The sequence below is a fragment of the Schistocerca americana genome, chromosome 3, assembly GCF_021461395.2.
Source record: "Schistocerca americana isolate TAMUIC-IGC-003095 chromosome 3, iqSchAmer2.1, whole genome shotgun sequence".
Classification (NCBI taxonomy): domain Eukaryota; kingdom Metazoa; phylum Arthropoda; class Insecta; order Orthoptera; family Acrididae; genus Schistocerca; species Schistocerca americana.
Window position 1 is genome coordinate 888,644,556 of NC_060121.1, and position 15,061 is coordinate 888,659,616.

At 44.5% G+C, this 15,061-nt stretch overlaps 1 protein-coding gene across 1 annotated transcript; it reads right to left on the reverse strand.

Annotated features, from left to right (window-relative positions):
• Window positions 1-2,834: 2,834 nt before the first annotated feature.
• LOC124606473 (protein POF1B-like) lies at window positions 2,835-3,599 on the reverse strand. The gene has a single exon (XM_047138455.1). It carries the CDS (start codon window positions 3,597-3,599, stop codon window positions 2,835-2,837), a length of 765 nt encoding a protein of 254 aa, XP_046994411.1.
• Between the last annotated feature and the right edge of the window lie 11,462 nt (window positions 3,600-15,061).

The following is a 15,061-nucleotide window of genomic DNA, read 5'->3' on the forward strand; positions in this document are numbered from 1 at the left end:
CGCTTAAATCCACACACAATTGCCAATGCCTCCCTTTCAGTAATCAAATATTTCCTCTCCCAAGCATTTAAACTTCTGCTACCGAACGCTATCGTTCTGACACTCTCACCATTTCCGCTCCTCTCCATTTGGTACAAATGTATTCCTAGTCCATAGTCAGAGCTGTCTGGTCCTAAATAAAAATCCTTGGAAAAATCCAGGTGGTACAATATATCTGCACTATATAGTGCTTCCTTGATATTCTCAAACTCGGTTTGGCACTCTGCACTCCAATGCCACGGCATCCTCGCCTTGGTCAATTCCCTCATACTTGGGGCATTAAGTACAGATCCTTTGACAAATTTTCTATAAAACTCACAAACCCCAAAGAATGCTCGCAACTGCTTCTTACTATGGGGGGTCGGAAAATTTCTAATAGCCTCCATTTTACTAGGATCAGGATAGATACCCTCCTCGGATATTATATGGCCCAGGAATTTTATCTTTGATTTGCCAAATTCCGACTTGTCCAGGTTTACAGTTACCCCTGCGGTTTCAAAAGCTGCCAAGATTGCATCCAATCTATTCAAATGTTCTTCCCATGATTCGCTTGTTATCAAGAGGTCATCCATGTAGACGGTGGCCTTTTTAAGTAACTCCTCGCCTAGTATCTTATCCATCGCTCTTATGAATTCAGACACTGACACATTAAGCCCAAATGGCAACACTCTAAATTGATAGCACCTCCCTCCATACGTAAATGCTGTATATTGGCGGGACTCTGTGGCCAATGCTATTTGCCAGTAACCAGCAGTTAAGTCGATACTACTAAGCACCTTTGCTCCTCGGAATTTTTGAATCAGTTCTTCTATAGTCTCAGGTTTGTCCCGCTCCGGCTCGATGATCTTGTTCACTGTTCGTGCATCCAAAACTATCCTCACCTTTCCATCCTTCTTATCAACGACAAATAGGGGTTGTTATATTGACTGTTGGCCCTTTCTATAACACCAAGGTCCATCATCCTCTGTATCTCTTCATCTACTGCTCTTCGTTTCGCCTGGGGAATGGAATACTGTTTTATATTGAATGGTTTATGGTTCTTTATCTTTAGCTTACACTCCACCCCTTTCATGATACCTGGCCATTGAGAAAATACTTTACAACGCCTGTACAATACGGTGGCTAATTTCTTCTTAGTCCCCTCATCTAGGTGTGTCATCTCCTCCAACTTTTTACTGATCTTATCCTCTTTATGTCTATCCTCTCGTGCTAATCCCTCAAGGTATATCAACACTTCTTCTCCTAGTTCCTCTTCCCCATATCCCATGGTGGGTTCCTCTTCATGACACAAATTTATTCTTCTGAATTCCTCCTCTTCTTCGATTGCACTCCCCTCAGCAAACTTTAACCTCTTCTCTTCTCCCTTTCTTCCTTTGACCTTGATAGTACCTTCATCAAAACTCACTACCACATCAACTTCATTCAACCAATCTATCCCTAAAATAATTGATGTGTTCAATCCGGCCACCACCAAAAATGTTGCTTCGTATTCTTCTCCCTCTATCTCGACGGTAATCAACACTTGTTCCTTAATAGGTTTACTCCTCGCACCCAACGCGTTCACAATTCTCACTCCACTCACCGGGAAACTAGGCAAGCTAATATTCGCTTTTAGTATCTGTTCATATAACCTTTTGGATACTGCAATGGTTCACTTCCTGTATTGACTAATGCCTCGATATTCAGTCCACATAGCTTGATCCCTATCATAGGTAGCATGGGTTCCTTGGGAATCCCACTTCTTTCCTCCAGTAGATCTTCTCTCAGATCTCCACCATTGTCGTGTCTTAATAGGTTTACTCTGGTCGTGGTAGCTCTCACTCCTGACCGGACCTCATCTGGAGTGTCATTCAGTTGTCCGGTCTCTCCGCCTCTTTTATATGCACTGTGTCATTCATTCGCCTATCCCATCCTCTCTCATGATCTCTTGGTTCTTCACTCCTTCTCCAATCATTTCTCCATTGCCGTTCACCACCATGGTTCCTGTACCTATGGCCACCACCTTTTCCTCTATAATTAGACGAATTACCAAAATGACTCCTTGGGTCATTACTTCCCCCTCGGTTTTGATCACTAGCCTGATCGTGTTCTTGTGATCGAACAGATTCCTATTGTTCCAGTATTTCCATCAAGGCCTCCCTATCTTTAATTAGGCTCCTGGATACAGTTTCTTGCATTCTCCGGCTCATTCTTCTTTTTATCGCTGATATCATTACGTCATCACTCAGGGGTTGTTCCAAGGTCTCGTTCAATTCCCACAAATGTTCGGCAAACTCTCTCAACGTTCCTCGGCATGTACTAAGTGACTTGCGGTGGAGTAGGTCCTCAATTGCTGCACACTGATGACTTTTGGACCAGTATTTCTTCAAGAATTCCTCTTCAAACTGATCATAACTAGTGGTCCCTTCCTTCTTCCTGACTCTCCAAGTGAAGGCCACACCTTCCATTCTATCTATTGCAAATTGAATCTTGTCTGAGTCTTTAAGATGTGCTGGGAAAACTTCTTTTAACCATTTCATAAATATCATTGGGTGCAACCCTCCTTTCAGTCTAAATTTCTGCCCTGTATTATTTTGGACGTACCGATTATCACTGCTCATCAAGGTAACGACTCTACCTTCCCCAACGGTTAAAGTGGCATTGCTAATTCGATTATCAATTCCTTCTGTCTTGTTCTCCAATTGCTGCACTCCCTGTTGTAATTGTCTGACCTCCATTGCAACCCTCTTGTTATCCTCTTCTCGTTGCACGGCTATAGCATTTCTCAGATTGACAGCTAGTTGGTTTTGCCTATCTCATATCCCCTTAACCGCATCATTGCATTGTTTCTGCATCTGCGTCACCTCGGCGATTCGATGATTGCAATTTGTTTCTACTTCGTTGATTCTTTCTCCCAATTCGGCTTTCGTTTCTTCAATATCATCTTCTATCTTTTTTGTTGACTTTCCTTCCACCTTCTCCACGTCTCCCTGGATTTGGTCTATATTCTTCTGTAGCTTACTCTCTCTCTCGTTGATGTCCATTTTCAACTGTTCTTGTAGCTCCTGCATTTCCTTCTTCAGATTATATTCTATCTTCATTTGCGATGTTTTGATCTCTTGTGCTATAGTTTCCTTAAATGACTCCAAGCTTTCTTGTAAACCCTTTTCTAATGATTCGCGGAATATTTTTCCCTCTTCTCTAGTTTCTTGTAAACCTTTCTCTAATGATGCGTTATTTTCTTGTAAAACCTTTAGTGATTCTCTTGTTTCTTGTAAACCCTTCTCTAATGATTCTCGTAAATCTTCCTTTAGTGATGCGTTGTTTTCTTGTAAACTTTTCTCTAATGATGCGTTATTTCTTTTTAGCAAGGCTGCCAACATTGACCGTATATCTGCACCCTCTGAAACTGGCTTATCTCTCGTCGTTTGTCCCGGTGCCTCGGGATAACTAGTTGAGTGTGCTAATGGGCTATCTAATGACAATCCATAATCACTGATTCCTGAATCATCTCTGTCTTCCTGTCCTATCCCTTTCCTTTCAACTACTGCCTCACAAACCAGCTTATCTTCAGTAGACATGTTTGTTTATTTTTAATGCACAGGTAAGTAATATAGAATAACCTCTAGTAACCCAAAACACTCTTAATTACCATGAAACTAATCAAACAGTACCTGCAGTATTTTCAGTTAATCCCAAAATTGATACACTACGTATGAATACTGAACATAACAACTCTCAAAAACTAATAATTTCAAATATCAATTCTCACATACACAGCTTATGTAAAATGTTCTAAATAAGATAAATCACACCACTCATAAAATCTATAAATGTAAAATCCCCAAAAACAATGAGCATATCTGTATAATTACCATTTAGACAACACAGTATGCATAAATAAGTATGCTATATTTCAGAGTATGTTTCGCAAACTTTTCGGAAATTACTGTAATTGGGCACTTTTCCGAATGTGAAATTCCGTTTACAATTGTTTATTTACCGCGAAGACTGCACACTGCAATTTAATGTTATGCTAACCAGTCGTCTTCACTCACCAACTGACGTTACCACGAGTCGTGATGTTTTGACGTTTGAAGTGGGCGTGGTGCTGTACTGCCGCCGGAGCCGCGTGAAGTCGCGCTGAAGATCTGTGGCGAGTCGTCGTAGTTCTCAGCCGGCCGCTAGATGCCGGGTCGGCGCTCGGTGTCTCGAAGTCGCGCTGAAGACCGTCGGTGTAGTACGTCTGTGCTTGAACTACTCCTTGCACAGGTAGTTGGGATGACATGTGAAATCACCTCGCGGATCGAAGCTCTTTGGCGCAACTGCTACACTGGTCTGCGTGACGTCACTCAACAATTGCGTCGCCACATAAATTGTCGCCTGCATAACAGTTTATGGGTCCACACGAAGCTGCCCGATTTTCACTATTCAAAAGGCAATTTCAGTCAAAATATTACCACTAAACACTTCTTTAAAAGCTTCTGTTACAAATTCTTAGTTCGTTTTGCTATTTTAATGTTCACATGTGTCTTTCTTTAGTGTCCACTTTTCACAGTTTTTCGCGTGGATTTACGCATTTGCACATTATAACACAGCTTATTGACACTATTATTCTTATCTAATATGGCAAGAAAAAACAGTTTAGTCACAATCGTAAGATGCTATTACTTCGTATTGTTCAAAAATGCACTGTTCTTGTCGCGATTTTAGAGTTTATGCTCTGTCCCGATCCAACATTGAAAAAAAAAAAAATTTCTTGCGTTAAGCAAGGTAAAATTACCTATTGTTCTTTACGATTCGTCCGAAAATTGCACTTGTCCTTTCACGGTAAGCCAAGGGTGTTGTAACACCTCCGATTTTTGTATCCCGCTCGATCGGGATCTGATAGCAGCCCAAATAATAATTAATTAATGTGACCGTGTACCTAATGGGGCTGGCAGTCGGATTTGACTGCTACAGAGTTGTTACATTCCATTTTGTCCTTCTCAGTGCTGTAATAATGTAATGTCTGGTAACAAGAAGAACGCCAACACAGCTTCACTAATCAAGACCTATATTCGTCTCAAAAACACAAGAAAAAGGAGACAGCCACTACCTTCGTCATACATATTTAGTAACGGCTAATCTCAGCACAGGCTTCCTCGCTATTCATTATCGTCACACGCAAATTCAATCACTGTAATCCAACACTGCAATCTAACACTGCAATCCAAATGATGCCGGCGCGGTAGACGCGAAACCACAAATATCACTGATCACTCTCGTAATTGTACTTTTTCACTTTCCTGTATTATTCTAACACAAAGGGGTTAAACCGCGGCGATGGCCACTCCGTTTGTCGGTAAGCCTTGCATACATCAACAGGCCTCCACACCGCTCGGCCCGCAACCTGGGAACTACTCAACTCTACACTCGCTCTCGCAACCCGACACTATCGATTGTTTGCCCTTTCGACCTGTGCCGAGTGCAAACTTATAGTAAGGGCCTACGGACCCCTTACAACCTCCCTCGGGACTTCCCGTCGGCCGACCTTAACCGAGTCTCCAACATCCCGACTGTTCGAGACAGGTTTCGTCAAGCTGCACGGCTCTTTTATGAGAAGACCGCTCAGTCCGAAAATCCGCTCCTTCGAGCACTGGGCCACCGGGTGCAGCGTCTTAAAGCAACCAGATGGCCCCACCTGCTTCACGACCACTGAGTTGTCAGCACGTCCAGAACACCGTCCCAGCAGACTGACAGGACACCAAACACGAAGTCAGGCCACATCACACGCTCCGGCAGTTTGGAGGAATAGCCTTCCGGCTTAGACTCCACCGACCCACAGGGGCTTATCTGTCTCTGTCAGGCAGCAGCAGCAGCAGCAGATAATCAGATGCGCCAGCAGTCGCAGCATGTTGATGTTACCTGAGAAGGCGCTTTTAGTGAAGCTGTATTATCAGAATGGGGAATGTGCTAGCTCAGCGTTACGATCCTATCGCCATAGGAAGGGGATTCGAACGGGTAAAGGTCCGTTGACAAATGCAGCTGTGGCGAGAATGATTTCGAAGTTCGAAACTACGGGTTGTTTAGACGATAGACCCTGTAATGGTCGACCGAGCACAAGGCGTAATGCTGCTGAGACAGTTCAGGAAGAAATGGAGACTGTAGCGGGTTCGTCTATGCACAGTGAAGTCAGTGCTCGTGCAGTCGCACGTCGCACCGGCGTTCCATACACTACCGTTTGGTTGGCACTTAGGTGTACCCTCCGATGCTATCCGTACAAAATACATCGGCATCATGAACTGTTACCTGACGATTTAGTGAAACGGAGGGCATTTCCGGTGTGAGCGTTTCAAAAGATGGCGGAAAATGACGATTGGTTGAGTAATGTGTTGTGGACCGACGAAGCTGATTTCACGCTCCGAGGGTCTGTCAACGCCCACAACTGCAGAATTTGGGCTACCGAAAATCCTATAACTGTCGTGGAAACTCCATCGCACGACGAGAAAGTCACGATATGGGTTGGATTTACCACATCTACCGTTATCGGGCCTTTTTTCTTCGAGGAAATGCGTGATTCTGGTTTTGTAACTGCTACCGTGACGGGTGAGATGTACGCCGATATGTTCCAGAATTGCAATATCACCAGCCTGGCTGATAAACACCTGCTGGAATGTACGATGTTTATGCGGGATGGCGCTTCATCCCATAATGTTAGACGCGTGAAAGATCTCCTGCGCGCGTCGTTTGGTGATGATCGTGTGCTCAGCCGCCACTTTCGTCATGCTTGGCCTTCCAGGTCCCCAGACCTCAGTCCGTGTTATTATTGGCTTTGGGGTTACCTGAAGTTGCAAGTGTATCGTGATCGACCGACATCTCTAGGGATGCTGAAAGACAACATCCGACGCCAATGCCTCACCATAACTCCGGACATGCTTTATAGTGCTGTTCACAACATTATTCCTCGACTACAGCTATTGTTGAGGAATGATGGTGGACATATTGAGCATTTCCTGTAAATAACATCATCTTTATTTGTCTTACTTTGTTATGCTAATTATTGCTGTTCTGATTAGATGAAGCGCCATCTGTCGGACATTTTTTGAACTTTTGTATTATTTTTGGATCTAATAAAACCCCATGTCTTTCCAAGCATGTGTGTCAATTTTTACCTATCTATCTACATTATTCCGTGATTTATTCAGTTTTCAAATTTATACTGACTTTCTGATCACCCGCTACATTGAAAAAGAACTGAATATCCGCGTGCTACAAGGAGGATCTCAAGAAAAATACAAGTTAGTGTTGCTGACGAAAGGGTCTGGGTAGCCATAGGTGAAACCGCCGGTGCCAGTGGGCGTTAATTTGGAAATGTTCTTGTTGGTGTTCTAAAAGCTGATGGCCCTAGAGAAATGGTCCTCCTAACCTATGAAACAGTCGAGAGAGTGAAGAAATCGACATCTGCCGTTTTGTTGGAAAACTTTATGAAGCTGCGGTGGCTGGATGGCGTGAACAGAGATAATGTTTTGCTGCTAGTAACAGATGGTGGTTCGTACATGGCTAAAGCAGACAAGGACTTGAGATTCTCTATCCCAGCATGGTTGCCCTGCGCATGCGTTACACAGACTTGCAAAAGAGGTTCAGTTATATTATTCTGATGTAGACAAATTAATTTCCCATGGCAAGAAAATCTATATGTTCAAATGGCTCTGAGCACTATGGGACTTAACTTCTGTGGTCATCAGTCCCCTAGAACTTAGAACTACTTAAACCTAACTAACCTAAGGACATCACACACATCCATGCCCGAGGCAGGATTCGAACCTGCGACCGTAGCAGTCCCGCGGTTCCGGACTGCGCGCCTAGAACCACTAGACCACCGCGGCCGGCAAAATCTATATGTGAAAGCTCCACTACAAGGGCAGAAATTCAAGGAACAAGCACCACTGCCTCTCCCCACTTAGCTTATTATTACACCGTAGGTTCTTGTCTTAATACTGCTGAGTATTACTGAACCATCTACACCAATACAAAGACCATCTTTTGTGATGTTAATAACGATTAACATCTTTACAGGCAACTAGTCTGGAAACTTGACGTAAGAGTACATCAACCCCAACTTTTCAGTGGCATCAGGAGCCATCATACGACTGGAAGCTGCTGGTACTCAATTGTGTGATGCCCTTGATACTGTCTACTATGTGTAGTGTGAGTTGGGTCGGCCTCATGGTCATGCAGCTGTCTAAGTGAACAACAAATTGCGAAGTCTTCTCCAGCTACAATGTGCAAAATTAGTGACAGTTTTTCTGGTGATGTCACAATATTTGAAGATAATGAACCAAAGCGGGTCTGCATAGACCTCTCCACTTTCGAATTTGCTCCTGTGATGTGGAGAGGAACTTTTCCAGGTACGAAACTATTCTCAGCGACAACTGTAGATCTTTGAAAATAGGAAACCTAAAAACGCACCTTGTGATTTAGTGCAACTCTGCGGAAACTGAAGATTGACAGTACATGTTAAATAATCTGGAATACTTTAAGCAAGTGGTATAAAGTAGGTGAAAATGGTTTTATTGTTTTGGTATGTGTTATTTTTATCACTATAACTTGTGTTTTTTTTTACACAAGCAGACATTATAAACACTGCAAAAAGTGAGTACTAATCTCACAGTTTGTTCAGAAGAGAATTTTTTATTACATCGTATATAAAAATATGAACAGGTGTGTTATTAAATAAACTTATACACTGAAGAGCCAAAGAAACTGGTACACCTGCCTAATATCATATAGGGCCCCCGCGAGCACGCGGAAGTGCCGCAACACGACGGAGCATGGACTCGCATAATGTCTGAAGTAGTGCCGGAGTGAATTGACATCATGGATCCTGCAGGGCTATCACAAATCCGTAAGAGTACCAAGCCGTGGAGATCTCTTCTGCACAGCACGTTGCAAAGCGTCCCAGATATGCATCCCAGATATGCACTATAATGTTCATGTCTGGGGAATTTGATGGCCAGTGGAAGTGTTTGAGCTTAGAGAACTGTCCCTGGAGCCACCCTGTAGCGATTCTAGCCGTGTGGGGTGTCGCATTGTCCTGCTGGAATTGCCCAAATCCGTCTGAATGCACAATGGACATGAAGAAATGCAGGTGATCAGACACGATGCTTACATACGTGTCACCTATCAGAGTCGTATCTAGCCGTATCAGGGGTCCCATGTCACTCAAACCTCACATGCCCCACGCCATTACAGGGCCTCCACCAGCTCGAACAGCCCCTTGCTGACATGCAGGGTCCATGGATTCATGAGGTTGCCTCCATACCCGTACACGCCCATCCACTCGATACAATTTGACCAACGCGACCAGCCAACATTTTTCCGGTCACAACAGTCCAATGTCGGCGTTGACGGGCCCAGGCGAGGAGTAAAGCTTTCTGTCGTGCAGTCGTCAAGGGTACACGAGTGTGTTTTCGGCTCCGAAAGCCCATATCGATTACGTTTATTGAAAGGTTCCCCCGCTGACACTTGTTGATGGCCCAGCAATGGAGTCTGCAGCAATTTGCGAAGGGTTGCACTTCTGTCACGTTGAACGATTCTCTTCGGTCTTAGTTGGTTCCACTCTTGCAGGATCTTCTTCCGGCCGCAGCGATGTCGGACATTTGATGTTTTACCGGATTCATGATATCATGGTACACTCGTGAAATACTCGTACGGGAAAATCCCCACTTCACCGCTACCTCATAGATGCTGTGTCCCATTGATCGTGCGCCGACTATAACACCACATTGAAACTCACCTAAATCTTGATAACCTGCCATTGTATCAATAGTAACCGAGGTAACAACTGCGCCAGACACTTGTTGTCTTATGTAGGCGTTGCCGACCGCAGCCGTCTTCTGCCTGTTTACATATCTCTGTATGCCTATACCAGTTTCTTTTGCGCTTCAGTGTCTAAAGTAATATTCAATTTTTAAGGTCATATGTACATAAGTTTTAGATCATAAATACTTGATAATTCGTTGTTCTTTAGGTCATTAAAATCTGGGCCCTAGTAATAATGACACAGCAGAAAGACAGAGCCAGTGTGACACAGTGGTCTGATAAACTCACACCTGAGATTCACGCTCCGCTTGGGGCTATTTGACAAGTATACCGCTCATTTTTAGATGGTTGCATGCAGTCCAGTAGCTGCAAGCTCCGAGGAGAAGTCCAGACCAGTATACAAGTCGACACAAATCAACTAGGTGCCACCACACGACTTAGACTCCACTAAATGCAGGCGTACTGCTGGCTCTGAGTCCGATGTTGTGGACTTGGTACTGCCCAACCAGTGGACTACCTGCAGGTCTGTTTCCAGTCACCGCCAACCTCCTAACCTGGAGGCTGGATGTTCGAGGCCAGGACTGTCTACCCGCCCAGCCACCTTTGCTTCTGTGGGCGTATTGTCACTGCCCGACTGTCCGCCTCTGCTCGCAATGATGGGCACTACTGCTGAGAGCTGTTTTCCACTACAGCGTCCACAGAAGGGTTCTACACCTTCTGATGTGTCCTGCCCTAAGCTGTGAAGCGCCCATGAGAACTACAGTCGAGACAGAGTAAGAAGATTCCTGGCAGTTGCAGCGGACTGGTTGTGGCAGATTCGCACGCCTACCTCAACCACACGCCTATCTCAACCATTCACGTAAAACGATTCTGTAAAAGTGTCTTTGGTAGCGCCGCAGCGTTGTCACAGGTTTACAGAATGTTGTCTCGCCTGGAGCCGTTTGCACTTCATAACTGAAAGCTGGCAACATCATCCCCAGCTGTCGGAGATCTGCTTACGCCATCACGATTGTAGGCCGCCACAGGTACCTCACGTGAGGATTCCCACTGAGTCAAAAAAAAGTTCAACTGTGTGTGAAATCTTATGGGACTCAACTGCTAAGGTCATCAGTCCCTAAGCTTACACACTACTTAACCTAAATTATCCTAAGGACAAACACACACACCCATGCCCGAGGGAGGACTCGAACCTCCGCCGGGACGAGCCGCACAGTCCATGACTGCAGCGCCTGAGACCGCTCGGCTAATCCCGCGCGGCCCGCCTGAGCCGCTGGTGTCACCATTCTCTGGAGGAGTGACACATAATTTCTGGATACCACAGCAGACAATTTAGCTCATTGCTTCCACACACACTGTCCTTAACATACACCTGGAGGGTGGTGCCACCTCAGGGAATCGTTAACGATAGTTGTAGTGTGTTGACTAATAAAATGTATTTTTAATCAATTATGTTTTCAAGTTGATATGTCAGACAGCTACCAGGCTTCTACACACCGCTCCGCTGTTACCCCGCCGAGAGTGGTGAACTACTGATTTCTGACGCTACCACCTCAGTTCCACCACCCATCGTAGTGGCCGCCCACCCCTTAGCCATCAAAAATGTGAGTTGCAGGCAGTGACCATCGCTGTTGTGAGCCAGGCGTCCCAGGTTCTAGGGGCCAGGGACCTCGGATTTCGCAGCAGCAGCAGCAGCAAGCTACAGGGCTGTCGCAGTCCAAGAGGTGCAGAGATCAACACATTACAATGTGCAGCGACACAGCTCAATGCATTAGAATTTCTAGTTTACAGATGAGTAGGTAGAACAATTTTGTGATGTTCGAATGTAGCATTAGTAATGTGCTGGTTGACATCGCCACAGTTGGTTGCTGGGAAAGCAAATGGTCGACTTTTATTGGGGGAATTTTGGAAAGTGTAGTTCATCTATAAAGGAGACGGAATACTGAACACTAGTTCGACCATTCTTGAAACTGCTTAAGTGTTTGGGATCTCCATCAGGCTCCATTAAAGGAAGGCATTGCAAAAGATCATGAGCGTGGTGCCAGATTTGTTACTGGAAGGTTTAATCGGCATGCAGTATTATGTAGATGCTTCATGATATCGAATGGGAATCCCTAAGGACGATGTTCTTTTCGCGAGGCACTGGCACGGAAATTTAGAGAACTGGCATTTGAGACCGGCTGCAGAACAGCTCAACTGCCGCCAACGAGCATTTTGCGTAAGGACCATGAAGACAAGATAGGAGAAAGTAAGTTTCTTACGGAAGCTTATAGATAGTCATTTTTCCCTCACTCTGTTTGCGCGTGGAACACGAAAGGAAACGAGTAGTAGTGGTATGTCGTATCCTCCATCAAGAACTGTAGGGTCCCTGGCGGAGTACGTATGTACATGTAGATGAAAGCTGCTCAGCGTGACTCGTCTGAAGGTGACACAGTAAGGAGGTAACATAAAAATAGTAACTTGTCGGAACACTATTTCGTCTGGTCGAAATGGCTCCTACTAGAGAAGTAAGCTCGTCAACAGACGATGGAATTAGTGTTAATGATGTATTGTGCGTCACAGCGAAATCTTTTTATGGTAATAAGAGGGACCTTAGAGAATTTTGATTCCGCATTTGACCTAGTGAAGCCGGTGGAACACAAAATTTTGTTCAAATTCATAAAGGCAAAAATTGCCTCAGAGGGGAGGGAAGTATTACGACCAGATGAAACTACAATTATCCGAACATTAGGTTCTTTGCTTGCTCTGGAAGATGACTCATCGGAATTACAACATATGAAATATTATATATAACTGATTGAAAATTCATACTGTACATAAGGTATTTAAATACAGGCAGTAAAACTATTAAAATATAGAACTGAATGAAAAGTCCAATAGTCTGCAGCAGCTGTATTTGTTGAAGTTGATCTAGAGTCCCACGCAACACGTTTCGCAAATTTTCAGTTGCATCTTCTGATGTATATGAATGCTATGTCATATGGTATAAAGAGTTGTTACAAATGCCACAGAGTACCAGGTGGCGTTTCTAGGCAAAGTTCTCAGCTTCCTCAATTGATGAAAACCATCATCAATGACAAATGTCCAGGCCGGTCGTGGTGGCCGTGCGGTTCTAGGCGCTCCAGTCCGGAGCCGCGCTGTTGCTACGGTCGCAGGTTCGAATCCTGCCTCGGGCATGGGTGTATGTGATGTCCTTAGGTTAGTTAGGTTTAAGTAGTTCTAAGTTCTAGGGGACTGATGACCACAGCAGTTGAGTCCCATAGTGCTCAGAGCCATTTTGAACAAATGTCCAGTCTGTGTTAAAATCACGAACTGACATCGCTTTACCGATTAAAATAGCTTTTTGTCAGCCTGTGTCAAGCTACAGAGAATGTCCCTTGTAAATGTTATCCAGGAAAGTACTGGTCCCGAAAGCCGACGCCCTTATGTGTGTTTGTCACCAACAAAATAATAATCGTAGCAGCTAACAACACAATCCTGTGTGTTGTTGGAGCATGTGCGGTGGCTACCATCGGGATACTGAAATATTACATACGAAATATTAGTTCACTTTATTACAAGAATGATAAAATAATTTACTTAACTTGACACAATCCTTTGCCGGAGGAGTGCTTGATAGTTTACAACTGCCATCTCTTGATGCACTAATTAACAAGCTGTTCTCTTGAAGTACATTACTCAACATTTACAAAGGTACATGTCCATCAGAGGTTTGAGTAACTCTTTACTCCTACTCGAAGATGTTGACTACTTCAGCTGAGTTCACGAACTTGGAAGGACACTTCCAAGCTCAGCTCTATATTGACATCCACGTGAGGGTGGTGCAGTGCCCAGAGAGGGCATGCATTCTTCACCACTGCCATTCGTCGTTGCAGACTGCAGCGAGACATCGCTGATTTCTGGGGTACCGACGTATATTGCCGACTTCGGCGTGGCGCCGCGATCTTTGGACTATACAACAGTAAGGGTTGCAAATACTGGAATGTATGGGCGCTTGGTTTGGAGTGAAACAGATTATAGTGTGGACAAACAAGACTGTCGAAATGTAAAGAGAAATCAAAGAAGCTGTCCGCAGACTGACAAGCAAGGAGGAGGAGATTAGTGTTTAACGTCCCGTCGACACTGAGGTCATTAGAGACGGAGTACCAGCTCGGATTAGGAATGGATGGGAAAGGAAACCGGCCGAGCCCTTTCAAAGGAACCATCCCAGCATTTGCCTGAAACGATTTAGGGAAATCACGGAAAACCTAAATCAGGAGGGCCGGAGACGTGTTTGAACCGTCGTCCTCCCAAATGCGAGTCCAGTGTGCTAACCACTGCGCCACTTCGCTCGGTGACAAACAGGGAGGGTCTAAATGGGCAATGAGCTAGTTGACTCTCTAGACCGAGCTTGTTTCTTACAAGGGGTTAGTACCGATGGTGTCCAAACAATCGTGAGATGTTTAGGAGATGGCTGAGTTGTCGGCTGCAGTGGAACAACAACTACAAGAAGAAAGTGCGTTAGCCCTGACGAGAGCGATGCAAATAGTCCTCCTAATACAATTTGGGCGTGAGAAAGCCAAGACGCAAGAAATCTCAAGTATTTTACATGTGGCGTACGAGGGAATACAGGGTGTATCAAAAAGAATTATCTGGTTTGGCAGGTCTGCATCTCTGAAACTAATAAACATATACAATGAATTTGACGTACGGGAAACTCAAAATCATTTCTTTCCATACCTTTTCATTGTTTGTTGTTGTGGTCTTCAGTCCTGAGACTGGTTTGATGCAGCTCTCCATGCTATTCTATCCTGTGCAAGCTTTTTCATCTCCCAGTACCTACTGCAACCTACATCCTTCTGAATCTGCTTAGTGTATTCATCTCTTGGTCTCCCTCTACGATTTTTACCCTCCACGTTTCCCTCCAATACTAAATTGGTGATCCCTTGATGCCTCAGAACATGTCCTACCAACCGATCCCTTCTCCTGGTCAAGTTGTGCCACAAACTTCTCTTCTCCCCAATCCTATTCAATACTTCCACATTAGTTATGTGATCTACCCATCTAATCTTCAGCATTCTTCTGTAGCACCACATTTCGAAAGCTTCTATTCTGTTCTTGTCCAAACTATTTATCGTCCATGTATCACTTCCATACATGGCTACACTCCATACGAATACTTTCAGAAATGACTTCCTGACACTTAAATCAATACTGGATGTTAACAAATTTCTCTTCTTCAGAAACGCTTTCCTTGCCATTG

Excerpts from the sequence above, each read along its gene's own strand:
- LOC124606473 (XM_047138455.1), bottom strand. The coding sequence starts at position 3,599 with ATGTCTACTGAAGATAAGCTGGTTTGTGAGGCAGTAGTTGAAAGGAAA.